We start from the raw sequence: 18,739 nt of genomic DNA, 5'->3' as shown, positions 1-18,739 counted from the left end.
TGTGCAGTCCCTGGAAAGTTGTCCACAAGGGAATGCAACCTTTTGGGCCTCAAAATGTCCCCCACCTCTGAGCGACTATAAGATCTGAAGTTAAGGGGTAGCAGGGCTTTCAGATTAGAAGGTTCAACTTCTGCTTTTTTCTTTCATGGGACCCATTGTGCCTCTTCTCTCTCCCTCTCCCCACTTCAAGATAGCTCAGCTTCGCCATGAGATATCAATGCGGGACGACCTTCTGCACCTGTACACCAACAGCACAGAGGAGAGCGAGCCGACCTCTGCCACCTCCACTCCGTGAGTATCTCAAGCTGGGGTGGAAGGGGGACCTTCTGCACAAGTCAAACTGTGTAATTTCTGCTGCCGTCCTTCTGCCCATCCTCTCCGTGTAGCGAGACGAATCCAATGTGGAACGAGGAGGAAGAAACCCCACCTAGAGTCTTCGGAAATTCTGCAGTGTACATCGTTCATGCCAGCAGATCTGAAAAATGGCTAGCATCTCCCCTGTGCTTTTCTCTAATTGCATTAAATGCAAAATTAAAACTGGAAGAGGAGCTGTTGTTCTTCATTTAACCACCAGGTGGTGTGAGAGACGCAATGGCCTTGCAGGCGAGGGGGGAGGCAGGAAGAAATACCTTATTTCCTCAAATCTAAGGCTCACCTTTTTGGGCCAAATTACTTTGCGAAAACTAAGATGCGCTTTAGATCTGATGGCACATTTACATTCGCCAGCAAATACTTTTTTTGGTTTCAAGGTTCTGAAAATGGAGGTGCACATGAGATTCGATGGCACATTAGACTCGAGTAAATACAGTACAGTGGTACCTCGGGTTACATACGCTTCAGGTTACAGACGCTTCAGGTTACAGACTCTGCTAACCCAGAAATAGTACCTCGGGTTAAGAACTTTGCTTCAGGATGAGAACAGAAATCGTGCTCCGGCGGGAGCAGGAGGCCCCATTAGCTAAAGTGGTGCCTCAGGTTAAGAACAGACCTCCGGAACGAATTAAGTACTTAACCCGAGGTACCACTGTACTACAGTTCTGATGTTTGAACTTGAACTTGGGTGTTCCTCTCCCAACAATATCTCTTCTAGCTACATTGCCACTCACCTCAACTCCTGTGTTGTTGCTATTATTATTATTATTATTATTATTAATTATACTGCCCTTTATCAAAAGATCCCAGGGCAGTGTCCAACAATAAAATCACATTACAAAGCACTAATAATAAAAAGCACAATAAGAGACAGCATAATAACAACAACAACAACAACAGCCACATACTCCCCCAAGCTTTAATAGGCCATAGATTATTTAATGGCTAAAGGCCTGGGTAAAGAGGAATCTTTTTGCCTGGTGCCTAAAGACATGCAATGATGGCTCCAGGTACTCCAACCATCTGCAAAACGCCTCTTTCACTACTCCGTGATTGTATCCAGGCCAGCTCCAAGCTAGGAGTAGGCTAATGGAAGATTCTCTAGTCAGAAGGTCTGGCTCCTGGGCGAGATTAAGCCCTGCAGTACCGCTGCTTCTAGAAATGAAACATTAATTCCAGGAGCCGTCTCAGGCCACTGCTGTCTCCCCTCCCCTCTGCTCTTCTCATGACTACATCTCTCTCCCCCTCCCTCCCCACAGGTTGCGGAGGAATGAATCTGCCCTCTCTTTACAGCAGTGTTTTCAGTATGACACCCTACAGCAGAAGCTCAAAGGGCTGGAGGAGGAGAACCAGAAACTGCGGACAGAGGTGAGGTTCTGAGTTATGCTGGGCTGGGCTGCAGGTGTGTGTGATTTTTCTTCTCTATCCCATTGTCCAGTGATCAAGGAAAGACACTCGGCACATGCTCAGATGCTTTCGCTCAGTTGTATTACCAAGCTGAAATCCTAGAATCCAAATTGGAACGCAAGAATCATGCAGCGTCTAGCACAGGGTGTATTGCGATTGCTACAACAGGCAGGAAAATCATTAAGTGGTCTGCGAAGACCGCCGTCCATTTTGAAGTGGTCGATGGGAGGCATAAAAGAAGCTCGGGAACCACTGTCTTAAAAGGTTTTAGGTGCATTATCTCCCAGAGTGCTGCTACGTTTTCACAACGTCTTGGTGTAACATAAAGATAACCCCTTAATGTTATATATGTCTGTCTCTTTGAACCCAGGTCACAAGCATTGCCACGGAAACCTCTCAGTATGAGGAACAGGAGCAGAAGCTGATGATCGACTGCGTGGAGCAATTTTGTAGGTTCTTAGTTTTGGGCAGGGAGCTTGAAATTAAAGCCCTATTAATACCAATAGAAGGCTGCTTTCAGGCATAATTCCAGGATTGGAGGGATGATATTGGGGGGGCAGTGGCGTAGCGTGGGGGGTGCAGGGGGGGCTGGCCGCACCGGGCGCAACATCTGGGGGTTAGGGGGCGCAAATCTACGGGTTAGGGGGCGCAAATCCACAGGTTAGGGGGCGGAAATTACTTGCCTTGCCCCGGGTGCTGACAACCCACGCTACGCCACTGGGGGGGGGTCTGGTGGGGTGGGGAGGCAAAGAATAACCCAGTCCTCTGTATCTGCTCTGACCTGCCTCTGCTCTGGAATTAAGTTTTGAAACAGTCCTCTATTATTTGTCTGTGTGTGTGAGAAAGGAGGTGTGGGGGGGGCACATATTTACACATGTCTGTTGCCCTGCCCTCGGAGGGTTGGCAAAGAGGGAGCATGGCTCTTGGTGTAAACAAAAAAAAAAAAAAAGGTTCCCCGTCCCTGCTATACACACTTACCTGGGAGTAAGTCCCCTTGAGCTCAGTGGTCCTGCTTCTGAGTAAGATACACATAGGAGCACACAGCAAGAGCTTCCATTAAAACACATTCATGCATTTATGTCCCACCGTTTCTCAAAGGAGCACAAGGTGACACACACGACTCTCCCCCTCTTCACTGAATCCCCACGACAACCCTGTGAGGTAGGTTAGGCTGACAGGTAGGGACTGTCTCAGGGTCACATCCTGCAAGCTTTTATTCATGGCTGAGTGGGGATTTGAACCCTGGTCTCTGAGGTCCTAGTCTTAACTGCTGCACCACAAAGCATGTGTACAAACTCCAAAAGTGAGGTTCTGATCCCAACCACCTTCTGTGGAAGGAGACGATTCATACATGTTCCGCCTCTAGTACCATCATAACTAAAAAAATACTTGAGGTGTGGGGCATATATGAAAGAAGGTGGCTTTTGACGTGGGAAAGGGCGGCTTAAAATGACCTCTGATTACAGACGTTCCTGACTTTCATGGATGCTTAAGGAAGGTGGGGCACACTAATAATAATAATAATAATAATAATAATAATAATAATAATAATAATAATAATAATAATAATTAATAAATACCCCACCCACTGGCTGGGTTTTCCCAGCCACTCTGGGCGGCTCCCAACAGAATATTAAAAACACAATAAAACACCAAACATTAAAACTTCCCTAAACAGGGCTGCCTTCAGATGTCTTCTAAAAGTCAGATCGTTGTTTATCTGATGGGAGGGCATTCCACAGGGAGGGCACAACTACCGAGAAGGCCCTCTGCCTGGTTCCCTGTAACCTCCCAGTGAGGGAACCACCAGAAGAACCTCAGAGCTGGATCTCTGTGGGACAGAAAACATGTACGGGGGTGGTGGAGGGTGGGTGGAGTGGGCTGGGGTGGCAGAAAGCTTTGCCCCACTTTCTGGTCTGCTGGATCCTGCTGTGGGCATATTGGAAGCTGTGTCCTGGTGCGTTGCATGCTACTGGTGTCTCTTGAGTTGTAATGATCCTGTGTCCTACTACAGCGGATGCTAGTCGAGAAGTGGTCTTGCTCTCCGAGGAGCTGGCCCGCAAGACGGAGGACACGGCACGGCAGCAGGAGGAGATCAGCCAGCTGCTGGCACAGATTGTGGAGCTGCAGCAGAAGTGCCGCGCGGTAAGCCTAAAGCAAAGGGCTGGCTGGGGCCAGAATGGGCACCCAGAGTGCACCCAGAAACAAGGCTGCTCCTTTGTGAAGTCAAGGGTGCCTCAGGGAGGTGGGTGTGATACAAGGGAACATTCCTAGCATATCTAGGAAGTCAAGATGAGCAGCCCTGTGTTGCGGTGGATGTGTCAATGTGTTCAGCACTCCCTTTAATTAAAAAAACAACAACCAACAACCAATTAAACTCTTGGATTATGCCGAAATGGCAAAAGTGACCAGGAAGCTCAGGAACCAAGAAGACCAAATGAATGAATGAATGAATGAATGAATCTTTATTTGCGTCAGCCATCGGCCATGGCAATAAAACAACAATAAAACAGACAAAGAATAGAAATAAAAAGTCAATTATGTAAAATACATTTTAGGGTTTTGAATCAATAGTCAAATATTATATCTTATTCTGATTGCCCCAGCTAAAAACCTTGCAACCTTTGCTGTCAGCTGCTCATCTTGATCTGCCAAGAGAAAGGACACTGTGGCAGTGGCTGGGCAACCCGGAATGCACAATAAAAGAGGGTTGATCTCATTCCTCAAGTCTTTATAAAGAGTGCAAGAATACCAAAACTTGTAACAAAGAGTGTGTGGGGAGGGTGGAATTATGGGAGGGTGTGTGGGGAGGGTGCCTCAGATCGATTGGGTGTCAAATGTTCCGGCTCCTGAACGATCAAAAACCTGAAGTGAGTGTTCCAGTTTTTGAACATTTTTTTGGAACCCGAACGTCCGACACGGCTTCTGATTGGCTGCATGAGCTTCCTGCAGCCAATCGGAAGCCGCGTCTTGGTTTCCGAACATTTTGGAAGTCGAATGGACGTCCGGAACGGATTCCGTCGGACTACCGAGGTACAACTGTACTATGGAGACAATGGAGTGTTACAAAATATGAACTGCTGAATAATATGCAGTTGAAAGGGTTGACAATATGACCCATGGAGGGGAAGGTGGGAAGTCCAGAGATTCGGAGGGATCTTTAAATATGAATGTGTATGATTGTATTGCCATATTCTTATAATTGTAAAATCATTTTTTTAAAAAACAAAACAAAACCCCAAGGGCCCTGTGGATGTTCCTGGTGGCAATAACTCTTATCTTTCTTCCTCCAGTATGGTTCAGAAGTGGAGGAGCTGCAGCAGCATCTTGCTGCTGCCAAGGAGGTTCAGCAGCAGCTACGAACAGAGGTTTGTATCTTTGGAGACGGGGTGGCAGGGGTGGTGTTGGTGGGTGATGGCTGGTTGCATCTGTCCAGTACAGAGAGGAATCTGAACAACAACAAGCAACACGTCAGCTAATAATATACTGGCAATATTTTTATAATGCCATGCTGTTTCAATATCCATAAACAGAAGACATATAATATGTGCCTGGAGTCACAAACTAACAGCAATCAAATAAATGTTCCGTGAACAGGAATGGTAGGATGGTTAAGTCACTGTCAAAGATCACGGAAACGGAGGCAGAATGCCTTTCCCACAGTCAATATGCTACAGACGTGAGATGATGGGTACTCTGAACGTCGCAATAGGGTGCTCCGAGCACAGCAGCAAACAGTACAGTTCTTCCAGGATAACGAACTGTTTCAATGATAAATCTTCACCAGCAAATTAATACAGTGGACGCTCGGGTTGCGAACGTGATCCGTGTGGGATGCACGTTCGCAACCCGCAGCGCTACGTCTGCACACGCGTGGGTCGGCACTTCTGTGCATGCGCGAGTGCTGAAGCCCGGAAGTAACCCGTTCCGGTACTTCCAGGTTTGGCGCGGTGCACAACCTGAAAACATGCAACCTGAAGCCGGTATGACTGTAGTCCCTAAAGGTACATCAAAGGGCGCCACTACCAATAAAGCCATCTGCCTGGTTCCCTGTAGCCTTGCTTTTCGCAGTGAGGGAACCACCAGAAGGCCCTCAGCGCTGGACCTCAGTGTCCAGGTTGAATGATGGGGGTGGAGATGCTCCTTCAGGTATACTGGGCCAGAGTTGTAGCAGAGTTATGCACTGCAAATCCATTCTAGAGTAAAACAAGCTGCACAGGGAGCCCCTAGTTTCTCCTCTCATTGTGGCTTGGCCTGATTAAGATGGGATGCCTCTCCTCTTTCACTTTCAGCTCCGAGACCTGCAGGAGAAATACGTGGAGTGTGGGGCAATGTTGCACGAAGCCCAGGAGGAGATGAAAAACCTCCGGAACCGCAGCCTCCCCAACAGCACCATCCACCGTCACAGCTCCCCTACTTTTTTGCCCCTGGTAAGTACAGCGCATCTTGGGGGGGGGGGGGCTGCGTAAAGGAGGAGATATTGGGGAAACAGAATTGGTTTGTAAAAGAGAGTACTCTTGATAGGAGGCAGAGCAGTGGGGATGGCAGAAGATGGTTATTTTAGGAGGCGATGAAGAGCATGTCTCCTTATTGGGAAGAGCAGCCAGGTTGCTTCCGTCACATTCCAACAGGTGCATTTCAAGCTCCTAGTCCTCAGCGAGGAAGGAGGGGAAAGTGGAATAAAGAAGGGCATGCCTCGGGATTTCATTAAAAAAAAAAATTTTATTTATTACCAACCACCAAAACACAAACAGTGAAACCCCCCCAGGTGGCTGATACATTGGGTATACATATTCAATAATATACATATTCAATAATATTCAATAATAACATATTCAAATCAACCATATGCACACTTCTATATATCTTAACACTCCTCCCTCCACAAGGTTTATTTAACTTTTAACATTTTAATTGCCCGCCTCAGGATTTCATTTGAGTCAGGACTGAATTATGGGGATTTGGTTTTTCCTCAATGGGTTCTGTTCCATGAACCATGCTAACAGTGCCTCTGAGCATGCACAGTCCGACCACTAAGCAGCTCCAGCCTGTTTTCCTCACTTCCCCATTCCCCAGTCTGACATTCCTGTCTGGTTTGAACACAGGCACAGAAGGCCCCCCACGGTTATAGGTGAGGGTTTTAGCCAGCCCAGTCTGCCCTGCTCTCTGTTCCTACCTCCTGGGGAAGCACAAGTGGAGTAGAAGAAAAAGAAAATGATTCTGGGAATTCCCTGGGCATCTTTTACTAGTGAAAGACCACCTGCCCACTGTGACTTTTTGAATTGCAGGATTCCCTGGCTGCAGAGATCAAGGGCACAATGAGAAAGAGCGTGGACAGCTCTGGCTCCTCGGAGTGCAAGTAAGTGGGAAGGGTGCAAGATACCTGCTGTGTGTGTTCATGGGTGCAAGATAGACCCATCAAAATGAGTGGCGAGAGCAAGAAGCTCTCAGAGGATGGCGTTGTGAATGCAGCACAACCTCTGAGGCCAAATGGAGGAGGAAGGAGGAACCTTTGAATCAGCAGGTGAAATTCAGAATGATGGCAGGGGGAGCGGCCCATGTTTTGTTAGCCCAAAAATTAGAAAACGAGTGAGGTCCCAACTAAAGGAGAATGGCAACTTAAGCTGGCGGAATATGCGCAGCTTGCAGACTTAACATATAGAATAAGAGAACAAGAAGAACATAGGTTTAGAGCAGTGTTTCCCAACCTTTTTTGGGCAAAGGCACACTTGTTTGATGAAAAAAATCTCGAGGCACACCACCATTACAGCCACGTGACGTCAGCGCACAGCGTCACGCCGGGAGGGACGCATGAAAGTGTAAGTTTCAATTTTTTCCCCTCCCCCTTGCCGGGGAACCTCCAAGCTTTGGGGGTGGGGGGGGAGGAGGCAGCAAAGCGAGGCAGGAAGGAGAGCGCGGCTTGGCTGGGTGAGCTTTGGCAGGGGCAGGGAATGAGAGCCGCGAGGCGGGCGCTGCGGACGGAGGCGCTGCCCGCTGAGCTCGCAGGCAGCCAGGCAGGCAGACGGCGAGAGCCCCACGCTGGGCGGCCTCTCCTCGCCGCCCGACTCGCCCGCCTCCCTCCAGGCAACATCTCGCGGCACACCAGGCAACATCTCGCGGCACACTAGTGTGCCGCGGAACAGTGGTTGGGAAACACTGGTTTAGAGAAGATTGGAAAACGTTGATTGAATATATGGGGGGAAATTATGTACACCGGAAAACGTTGGCAGCATTAAGATAATGAATTCAACAGTGTAAGTAAGTTATGATGGATGCAATAATGAAATGCTGAATGGTATAGTTTCTGTAAAATACGCAGGGATTTATGATATGTAAAATGAACCATGGAAAGAGAAGAAGGGAAGTCATTGATATTTTAAGGATGTAAAAAGGAGTACTTTAAATTGTAAAACAGAAAATTTAATAAAAAAATTATATACGGAATGATGGCAGGGGAGAACCTGTGTAGCTCTCCAGCTGTCCTTGGACTCCATTTCCCATCAGCCCCTGTCAGCAGGACCAGTGGCCAGGAATGATGGAGGCCGGGGACAGCAGCAGGTTTCCCCATCCCTGGTTTAAAAACTTGGGTTGGGGGCAGAGCTAGGGTTAGAAAAGGTAACTCTCAGGGACCAGAGGAGGAGGAACCAGTGCAAAATTTAGGGTGCTGCAGATGGTTCCCCCACACAGGGCGCTGAGCTGAGGGGGCACAAAATAACAACAACATCAGGATTTCCCAAGCCTGGGTCTCCAGCTGCTTTTGGACTACAACTCCCATCATCCCTAGCTAGCAGGACCAGTGGTCAGGGTTGATGGGAGTTCTAGTCCAATGGGAAATCCTGGCCTATATTAGTACCACGAGAAGATCCATTTAAAAAAGCAACTGGACCAAAAGGAATTACTATGACAAATTAAGAAATATGGGAGGGGGAGGCATACTAATTTTGTCCTTGCTCAGGGCGCCATATTACCAGAGTCCTGCCCTGCCATGACCTCCCTTTCTTTCCCACTACTGACCCTGTCTCCGCCTTGTGTGTAAATCTTAGGGGTGTCCGTCGGGTCTTTGAGACGGTGAAGGCTGTGAACCAGGTGGCGAAAGCCAGATCGCGGGCAGAGTCTCCCCTGAGCCTCCCTGTGTACTCTCCCAAATTTTCCTCGCTGGGCTGCAGCTGCCTGAGCACCCCGCGCACCAGCTTCTATGGTTCAGACAGCCCCATTGCCGGAGGCCTGGAGGGGCAGGACGGCCATGCTTCTGAAGGGCCGGACGAAGCGCGGTGAGTCCTGCCAAGACACGGCATAGGCACCTTGCCACAACCTATTTTCAGATGGCAGTTTCAGAGACCTGTCTCCTGTACAACACCACAGGCCTTGCTGGTGGCAGTGATCAGCGTGGCTAATTCCACTCCCTGTTCTGTGGTTTCATTTAGCCGGCGTGAGGCTGGCACACCGGGCACACCTGGCCGGCACGACTTGGAAGCTGCCGTCCGGTGCTTGTCGGCCCGCCAGGAAAGCCACAGCACCGAGCGCTCGTTCTTCGAGATGGAGAGGGAAAGCAAGCTGAGGCGGCTGGCGAGAGACGCGGAGGACTCCAGCGGGTTCCTCACGCCCAACGAAAGCATCACGTCCACCGGCACCAACTATTCGGGCAGCTCTGGCGGTTCCGGGTTCTCTCTGGGCTCCTTCTCTTGTTTCCCCGACAAGCTTCAAATCATCAAGCCTCTGGAAGGTCAGTGGGAGACGGCAGTCAAGAACTGGGGGGCAGGGATGCTCCCTTGGAGGGAGTGGGTGATCCGTGGGACACTTTGGGCTATATTTTGCTGAATTTATTCCGATGCGTCCGTCTGTTGAATTAGCTTGCAAGTGCATAGGGACTGGAAGCATGTGATTGTTTTTTAAAAGTCATTTGGCAGTATTCATTTATTTGTTTATACACTTTACATACCACTTTGGGTTTAAACAGATCTCTAAGCAGTTTTCAACACAAGCTGAAACATCTTAAATCAGTGGTGGCCAAACTTGGCCCTCCAGCTGTTTTTGGACTAGAACTCCCATCATCCCTAGCTAACAGGACCAGTGGTCAAGGATGATGGGAAATGTGTGGGAGGGAGTGAAATCTAGTTAAAGAATCCCCATCTGGTGCGCCAAGGCGCTGAGGCAGTCCCCCCCCATTATTATTTTTAAGGGGCTGAGCCCCCCAATATTCAGGGGGTGTTTGGCTCGGCCTCCTGGCTCCTCATGACATTGTGCAATGTTGTGTGCATGATGTCATGCCGTTGCACAGTGTTGCACATGAGGCCCCTCAATCATATTAAGAAGGTGGCGCCTCTGATCCCCATGATCCCTTGCCCTGGAAAAGAGGGAAAGTGAAAATTGGGGTTGCAAGGAAGAAGTGCCTGTCCATGGCTCTGGGATCTGCTTGAGGAAAATCCCTGCTTATGCAGCTTCTCAGTGCAAGAGTATTTCCAGTTTTAATGGGATGGATTGGGGCTTGGGGGAAGATCTGTACCCTCAGCATCAAAAGTGTCAGTACAACTGGCAATTAGTCAGGTCTATGTTTCTATGTTAGGGACGCAGGTGGCGCTGTGGGTTAAATCACAGAGCCTAGGACTTGCCGATCAGAAGGTCAGCGGTTTGAATCCCCGCGATGTGGTGATCTCCCGTTGCTCGGTCCCTGCTTCTGGCAACATAGCAGTTCGAAAGCACGTCAAAGTGCAAGTAAATAAATAGGTATCACTCTGGCGGGAAGGTAAACGGCGTTTCCGTGCGCTGCTCTGGTTCGCCAGAAGCGGCTTAGTCATGCTGGCCACATGACCCGGAAGCTGTATGCTGGCTCCCTCAGCCTATAAAGCAAGATGAGCGCCTCAACCCCAGAGTCGGTCACGACTGGACCTAATGGTCAGGGGTCCCTTTACCCTTTACCTTTATGCTTCTGGCTATTCTCTGGCTCTAAAGATATGGGGTACAAAACTTAACACTAAGGAGCTGGGCCAGTCCTGTTGCAAGGTGTTTGATAATCTTGCTTCTGTCCAGCTTTGCTAACCTTGGCCAGTTGACTTTAAACGCAAGTTACTTGGCATCGCTTGCATTCCTGCCTATGTCCCTTTCCCTCCCGGTCTCTCTTTAGGCTCCATGACCCTCCACCACTGGCAGCAGCTAGCCCGACCTCACCTGGCAGGGATCCTGGACCCTCGGCCAGGTGTGCTCACCAAAGATTTCCGGCAGCTTGACACAGACCTAGAGGAGGTCTACAACCTGAATGACCTGGAAGAAGACGATGTGGATGCAGGCTCCTTCCCGGCCCTTGCTACCTCGACACCTGCCAAGGCCAAGGAAAGGCCTAGTGGTGAGTCCGTTGGTTCATTTCTAAACATTGTGTGCCAGTAGGAAAGCTTGGGGAGTTTCCCGGACAAGTTTCTGTCATATGGCATCCCCGTGGTGTGATAACCACAATCTGAGCATATGCGCCAGATCCTAGGGACTGAGGCACTTTTGGCCCCCACAAGGTCCTTTTTTTGAGGGGGGCATTGAGCCCCCCTCAGTGTTCAGAGGGCCTTTGGCTCCACCTCCCAGCTCCTCGCAACGTCAGGATGTTGCATCGGGCCCCCTCAATCATCTTGAGAAGTTGGCGCCTGTGTCCCCGAGTCACACTACTTTTGCTTGAAGTACACTGGCAGCCATTTTGTGAACCAACTGTTGAGGTGCTCTGTAACAAATTGGCAGCTGTTGTGTGTGTTTGTGTCTTGCCCTGAACTGCTAGGGGCTCGCAGGCTGGGGGGCTGCTGTTCTAGTGACCCCCAGTTCTGCCAGTCAGTCCCATCTCCCTTGTCCACTTGGGAGCAGGGATACTACAAACAAAACGCCCATATTCCCCCCCCCCTGTGAGGTATACCTAGGTGGTGGTTTGGCAGTCTCGTTTAACTCTTCACGACTCCCTCAGTTTTTAAAAACACGTATGAAGAATAAGTTCCACCACCTCAGGTTTGTGTGTTTTAACGTGATTCCGGAGGCTTCAAAGCTGACGGTTTGATTTCTCCTTGATTTCTCTCTGCTGACCACTCACAAGCCATGAATTTATAACTCTTGCAGTTGCCCTTTCTAATTCGAAGGTGGGAGCAAAATAGTATTTGGGGGCACAGGTGGGGGGGGAGAGAAGAGGAAAATTCAGGAAGGATGGGGGGAAATACCCTGCTTACATTGTCAAAAATCCCACTGTACTTGCAATTTCCTTTTATATTTTTTTTAATACTTCACAATAACTAGCATAAACATGGGGCAAACAGCCATTGCTAAGACCTGACCTCTGCAAAAGCACCTAGACCTTTGGGTTTGTATTCAGCTTATGTCCCACTCCATTAAAATGGAGATATGAGGACCATTTATTTGAGGGGGGGGTCTGTCCTGAGTAAAACTTAAGTTGAACACAGCCCACACAGTCCACAAGTTGATTGTGAGGGATGTCCTTTCCCACAGGTAAAGCATTTCCTGAAAATCACCTCGAACAACATGAAGGGGTTGGGGGCAGAGGGAGAGAGCTTCATCCCTGTCGGCATTTACGAGAAACGTCTTCCTCCATAGCTCCCCCTTAGATAACCTGGCATTTGTCTCTGTCTGTCTCCATGCCCCACCAATACCACCCTGCCCCACTCATTAACCCTCCGTTTTCCTGTCCGTTTCAGTATTTCACTCCGTTAACAATCTGCCCCAGACCCCGCCTACTTTCACCATCACCACCTGTTGCTTCTCGCACCCTAGCAACGAGGTTACCATGGTGACACCCAGGTAAGCATCCTCTGTGGTCCTCCCTTCCGCCAGCTTTCCATCATCCTTTTGCTTCTGCTCCTCTGTCATCGCCGTAAGGAGGATTTCCTTCTGTGTGTGTCTTGTCTGCCATTTTTAACCTGCAATCTCCCTCCCCACCATTTTGGATCCTAGGCACTGCTGACCCCGGTATGGGCATCTCCTGCAGCCCTTGGCGTATTGATGGGGTGGGCTCCGAAGTAAGAAACCTCTTCCCTGCCTCTTTTCTCTCTATCCTACCTGGGGAGAGCTGGGCAAGGAAACTTCCCTCACCCGTTCACTCTCCTTCTTGAGCAATGCTGGCTTGAGGACAAGGGATCCCAAGACCCATCAGCCGATGCCTGCAGAGGAGGACCAAGGCCTTTATCTAGGAAAATACAGGCACCCAAAAGTGGTCATGTGGCTCATTCTCAGGTGCTGCAGCTCAAACCTGTCTGGAAAGTCCACCTGCGAGACCTTGAGGGTCCTGCCCTTTAATATAAGGCACTGGGGAGGGGGCGCTGATGTTCAGAAGGAAAGGCACTCTGCACATGGTCAGAGGCACACTTGCTCCACATTTCCTGGAGTCCAAGCTGTGGCATCTTAAGAGCAGCTGGGGTTTGAAACCTTTTTGCTGTTGTTGTTGCTCTGATCCACATTAAGCCATAACCTGGAGGAGTCCTTTGACATCACGCTGGCTTAAGAAGTCAGAGTGGGCTCCTCCCAGGTGATGTGGAGCCTTGCCTTGGACCAATGTCAAGTCTTGATGTGTCTGATAAAAATATTTCCACGGGACCCTTAGGTCAATCGGCAGCTGCTGCAGCAGCAGCCGCCTTCCTCCTCCACTTGTCTCTTGTTTTTATGAAGGAGAATGGGAAGTTTCCTGCCCAGGGTTCAGAGGAATCAGAGGTTGAATGAGCTGGCCCTCCCCACCCGAAGGGAATCCAAGCCTTCTTATGTGCTCTTTTAACGATAAAAAAACTCTTGCAGCAGGATTCATTCCCTGTCCCTAGAATTCAGGTTGGCTAATGGCAATAATTTTGAGCAATATGAGAATAACAGAAAGAAGGAAAAGTGGCAGCCTTATAAACGCCTCTATTCATATACTAGTTATAGAATCATAGAGTTGGAAGAGGGTCCCCAAGGATCATCTAGTCCAACCCCCTGAAATGCAGGAATCACACTGACCTGTATAACTGGAGAACCTTGTAAGTAACAGCCTTAAGGGTTTTTTTTTTTTATAATATTAAAGCCCACATATCATAATATACAATTCCCTTTTTAAAAAAAACAAGCTGTCCAAAATTAAAAGCCTTTTTAAAGTACCTGTTTAAGAAAATCTCCAGCTTTTTAAAAACCCTAATAATAATAATAGTAATAAATAATAATAATAATAATAATAATAATAATAATAATAATAATAATAATAATGATTTTATTATTTATATGCCTCCCATCTGACTGGGTTGCCCCAGCCGCTCTGGGCGGCTCCCAACAAAATACTAAGAACGCAATAAAAACATTGACCATTAAAAACTTCCCTGTACAGAGCTGCCTTCAGACAACTTCTAAAAGTCATATAGTTCTGTATCTGTTTGATATCTGATGGGAGGGGCGGTCCACAGGCAGCCCTACGGACTTGTGAATCGACTTCCCAGCCCCAAACCATATGCTACAGGCCATTGATTACTTATTACCCTTTCTTTCAAGGGTAGTATCCATGCTCCTTCCTCCTCCCCATTTTATCCTTGCAACAGCCCCGTGAGGGTAGGAGAGGCTAAGAGGCAGTGACTGACCCAAGGCCACCCAGCAAGTTTGGTTTAGGACCCCTGTTCTCCCAGCCCAGCACTCTGACCACTGCACTGCACTGCCTTGCTTTGAAGAACACGAAAAGAAGAGGATTTGACGGTGGGGACAGGCAGCTACATTCAGCCACTGGGCGCAGCCACATCTATTAACCCACTAACCTTTCTCTCTAGCCTTAGCACTAACCCATCTGCTTTGCACAGGTTAAAGGGGCACTAATATTGCGGGGTCAGACTGAAAGGGCTGCCTCCCTTACTCCCATTTCCTTGACTGCACAGAGGAGTAGGGAGAAGGGGGCAGGAAGCGGAACAGACAACTGACTTGTGTGACTGGTTTATAACATGAACTTCTGATAACGAGAGCAATGAATGGCAGTGTTTGTGAGCAAAGAAGTTATGGCTCAGTGTGTCTCTGTCCTCGTGGCGTTTTCAACCAGCAGGAGGCAGTGTTGCTACCTGTGCCTGCCCCTTTCTCCAGTCCCCTAAAAACAGATTCACGCATTCAGAATCTCTGGGTTAGTTCAGGCATGGCACCCAGCCTGTTAGCATCTGTAGATGTGCTACAGGGCCAGCTCAAGGGCAGCTGCCCGTATCCTGGCGCCTCCCAAGGTCATTGTGACTACAACTCCCATCATCCCTGGCCACTGGCCGTGCTGATGAGAGTTGGAGTCCAACAATGCCCGAAGGGGTCCAGGTTGGGGAAGGCTGATGATGGCAGTGCCCGGGCAAGGAAAAACCAGCCGGCACATTGCCTGCCCCGCCCCCCGCTGTGTCTCAGTAATGAGCAACGGGTCACAGTCCATCAGGGTGGGAAGAAGGTGCAGCCCCAATTGTGCCTTTATTGGCACTTCTGGGTTGTTTTGTCGTGCTGATGACCAGAACGAGGGCTATGGGGCTTTCCCCACAGAGATTACAAAGAGAGATTCCACTCTGCACCCAATAGAGAAACGTGGCGCATAGTGGCTTTCCATTTTAACCCTGGCAGTTCCAAGCTATGTGGCATCTGCATCTCCCTCTCTGTGACCTGAAGACAATCGGTGCAAATCCCTACTTCCTGCTGGATTGGGTCCCAATAGATAGATCAAATCCCTCTGGTTCTCAACCTGACCAGGCTCAATGGCAACCCCAAAGTCACAGCCCAAGGCAGTCACGTCATGGGGTAGCGTTCTGTTGTTCTGTGCCTTCAGTCCCCTTGCGGGATGGAACAGGAATAAATTCAGGAGTCAACTCAAAAGGAGTTGCACCACAAACAGCTTGTGATTTTTTGCAAGAAGGTGGCAGGCAGAGAATGCTGCTTTCAGATGGAAGTGGCTCCTCTGTTCATTTGATTTAGTTCTGGTCTCTTTTGTGCTCTGAATGGCAGCAAACTTGGGGGAAGCTGCCTGTTCTCTGTATGTGTTCTCTTAGCTCAGTCTCTTGGGTTGCCAACGTCCCACGTATAGTAGGAGGTTCAGCATTTTCATGGCTCTGCTTGGGGATTTTCTGGTGAGCTGTAATGTCAGCCTGAGCCAACCTGCTTGGCCACCAATGCTGCACATTAAAGAATGCACCTACCACTGCAGAAGGAAGCTGAACTTGTTCCTGCGCGTCCTATGCGTGCCTTTAGTGACTGCAGCTACTCCTGCCTCCAGTCCATGGAACTGAATTTCTCTCCTCTTTTTTTGTTTTTGTCTTTGTGTCCACCCCTTCCTTCTCCAGTCTTTATAATACAGTTGTGCCCTCTTGTGGGTCCGGCACGGGGCTGAGCCCCCCTCACCCTCCCCAGCTCCCCCTGCAGGAAGAGCCCAGCTGTGAAGAGCAGCAGCAGGAGGACCCCCCTCTTGGACTAGTGACTCTGCTGACGGAGCAAGGCATTTCTGCACAGAGAGGGGCGGGAGCAGCCTCAGCCTTGGCTCTCTTCCCCAGAGGCTCAGGCACCCTGTCTTGGCTGTCTCCTCCTTTGGGCTCCCTGTGGCGCTGCCGCTGGGGCGGCCTAGGGGAGTGGGCCTTGGGATCACCTCACTTGCGGCAGAGGGAGGAGGACAAGCCCAGCATCTTCAGCTTGAACCTGGTGGAGAAGCTGCAGCAGCTGGGGCTGGACAAGGTGGTGAGAAGAGGGGAGGCCTCGTATGCAGCTTCACACCTGCAGGGGCTTCATTGCAGGAAGAGGTGTCTGTCGTGAGGACTCTGCAATTTTGCGCTGCCCTCCGCTGGTGGGGTGTCTGTGAGACAGAGGGGGCTTCATGCGGACTGCCTCCTGGACAAAGCCCAACTGTGATCCTGAAGTTTGGGGTGTGGTTGTGGGGAGGGACCCTTGGCAGCAAACAGGGGGTCTGCCAACCACAGTGCCCTGTTGCCATTCTGTCCTCCACTTCCTGTGGATCAGGAAAGTTGGGGAATCATTGTTTCGATGTCTGATAAAGCTTTTCACAGCTTCCTTCTGCCTCCATCCTAGGAACCCTGGGCGTTGTGGTTCTGTGGGCCCTTTTTTCTGTGGGGGGCCCTTTTGCAAAACTGCAATCCCCAATGTACTTTCGCTATGAAGGCTATGGGGCATGGGTAAGAGGAATGAGCCCTGTGGAAAGAGCTGGCCCAAAGCCCAAAAAGCACACAGCTCCAAGTTATCTTCATGGACCATGACTGTCCCTGCTTCCTGCACTATAGTCACTGCCTTCACTGCTAATTCCCTTAAGAAATGCACACCTTCTCTGTCTCTCTCTGTGTGTAGTATGTAAAGGCAAGTAGTGGTATCGGCAGGACTTGTGGGAGGAATAGGTTGGGCTTTTTGCATGCATGATGGGCTTGAGAGGGGATGTTTCTGTCCTTTACCTCTCCTGCCAACTTCAATTTTCTTAGCCTCGGGCAAATGCAATAGTTGTGTCTATTTCTCATCTGGATCTGGTGAGGTTTTCTCCATTAAAAGACACTGTCTCAGATCAATGAGGAAAAGGGACAAAGAAAGCTGACCGGGATCCTCTTGTGCCCCCCCAAAAACCGACACTCCCCTGTGGACCCATTTAGTGCCCCTTCCTTTGCCAACACTTAGCCACCCAGAGCTGGCTTTGTTCACCCCACACCCTGAGCTCCCCTTTTGGGGAGGCAAAGGTCTCCTCTCTTTCTTGTGTTGCTGAGAATTCTGCTGCACTTTACTCTCCCCCTCCTCCTCCCCCTCCTCCTCCTCCTCCTCCTCTCACCACTGAAGTTTTTAATATTGCATTGCCCCTGCAACCACAGAATCTGCCTCGTGTCTGTTTTGTCCTTGCCGGAGCAAGGCAACTCTGTTTGTCTTCCTCCAAAGCGTCTTCTAACAACAGTTACAGTAATTCTCAGACTTGGGCAGCTGTATGGCTGGTTTCCACAGGTTGCTCTGTTGTGGGTCTCCCCCCTTCAGTGGGCGTTCGTATTTTCCCATTTATAAATGTTAACTTAAAGTCCCACACCCATTCCTTGCACGCTCCTGTATGTGTGCTGCACACCACTTTGCATAGCCAGTCCCTCATTTTGACACATGCATATTCCTGTTACGTTCCTGTGTCTCCTTTCGGTGAAATAAACATGGTGTTGCTGTTGCTCCTAAGCTCTGTCTCTTGTGGTGTTTGGCCGGTGTACAGTAGCTCTGCTGTTGCCTCTCTCTTTCCTTCTCGCCCACCTCTTCACGACAGCCTGAGCTTGGTTTTCGTAACCAGCTGACTCGCATGGCAAAGCTTCTTTAAAGACCTAAACCACTACAGGCAATAGGGGTGAGTAACAGGGTAGTCATCAAGGGAGCAGGGAATGACTGAAACTATAGCAATGTTTCCTGATTCCAAATGAAATTGAGGGGCACCAGTGCAAAGAATGAAGGTGGTACCACGCAGACACTGCGGGGAGCGATTCTGCTTCAAATACCATGGTGGTCAAATGGAAAGTAAGGTTATATCTAACTTTCCTAACTTGTGGCTGTTGGATCAATCCATCAACCTCTGATGGATGAGAAGGATTGGGTCCGGCATTACTTTGGCTGTGCATGTGTGCCAGTATCCATACTTGGCAGAGTCACATCTCAACGCAGCTCCTTCCTTGGAAGCGTCTTGGAAGGGGTTGAAGGTACACACAGGAGGCGATAAACACTCATGGACACCAAGTGTAGAGGTTTACTTGACAAGCATAAAAGCATACTGGTAGCAAATATATACAGACATTCCCCACTGGTCATGGTCAAGGCATGCTTAGAGTCCAACAAGAGCACAAGACACAATGCTTCTCTCACCGCAAGGTGCAAGCAAGAGATTCACAGAACCATTGTTATCAGTACTTCCTGTCTCACTGCGCATGTCCAAAGAACAGTTCCCACAGAAAACGTCCTTGCATAGACAAAACAATGTCAGCCTTCTGCTGCTTCTTGAAACTTCTTCTCTGCTCTT

At 49.4% G+C, this 18,739-nt stretch overlaps 1 protein-coding gene across 4 annotated transcripts in view; it reads left to right on the top strand.

Annotated features, from left to right (window-relative positions):
• Positions 1–17,911, top strand: part of LOC308571039 (trafficking kinesin-binding protein 1-like) — a 32,714-nt gene extending 14,803 nt beyond the window's left edge. The window contains exons 4-16 of one of the 4 annotated variants that reach the window (XR_014001263.1): positions 191–291; positions 1,632–1,740; positions 2,150–2,228; positions 3,794–3,924; positions 5,073–5,147; positions 6,072–6,209; positions 7,068–7,138; positions 8,823–9,050; positions 9,204–9,502; positions 10,901–11,119; positions 12,453–12,723; positions 14,310–14,460; positions 16,056–16,166. Coding sequence is in view for 1 of the 4 variants with exons in the window: in XM_081166298.1 (XP_081022424.1) it covers positions 191–291; positions 1,632–1,740; positions 2,150–2,228; positions 3,794–3,924; positions 5,073–5,147; positions 6,072–6,209; positions 7,068–7,138; positions 8,823–9,050; positions 9,204–9,502; positions 10,901–11,119; positions 12,453–12,555; positions 16,056–16,518 (2,016 nt within the window). In the remaining 3 variants the exon portion in view is untranslated. Of the gene's footprint in view, positions 1–190; positions 292–1,631; positions 1,741–2,149; positions 2,229–3,793; positions 3,925–5,072; positions 5,148–6,071; positions 6,210–7,067; positions 7,139–8,822; positions 9,051–9,203; positions 9,503–10,900; positions 11,120–12,452; positions 12,774–14,309; positions 14,461–16,055 lie in introns of all 4 variants that reach the window. The other 3 variants (XR_014001264.1, XR_014001262.1, XM_081166298.1) reach the window with 3 other exon arrangements.
• The last annotated feature ends 828 nt before the right edge of the window (positions 17,912–18,739 follow it).

This window comes from Podarcis bocagei (assembly GCF_964188305.1).
Source record: "Podarcis bocagei genome assembly, chromosome: 13".
NCBI classification, from domain to species: Eukaryota; Metazoa; Chordata; class Lepidosauria; order Squamata; family Lacertidae; genus Podarcis; species Podarcis bocagei.
The sequence above is the reverse complement of the archived record's forward strand: the minus strand, read 5'-3'. Positions and strand labels throughout refer to the sequence as shown.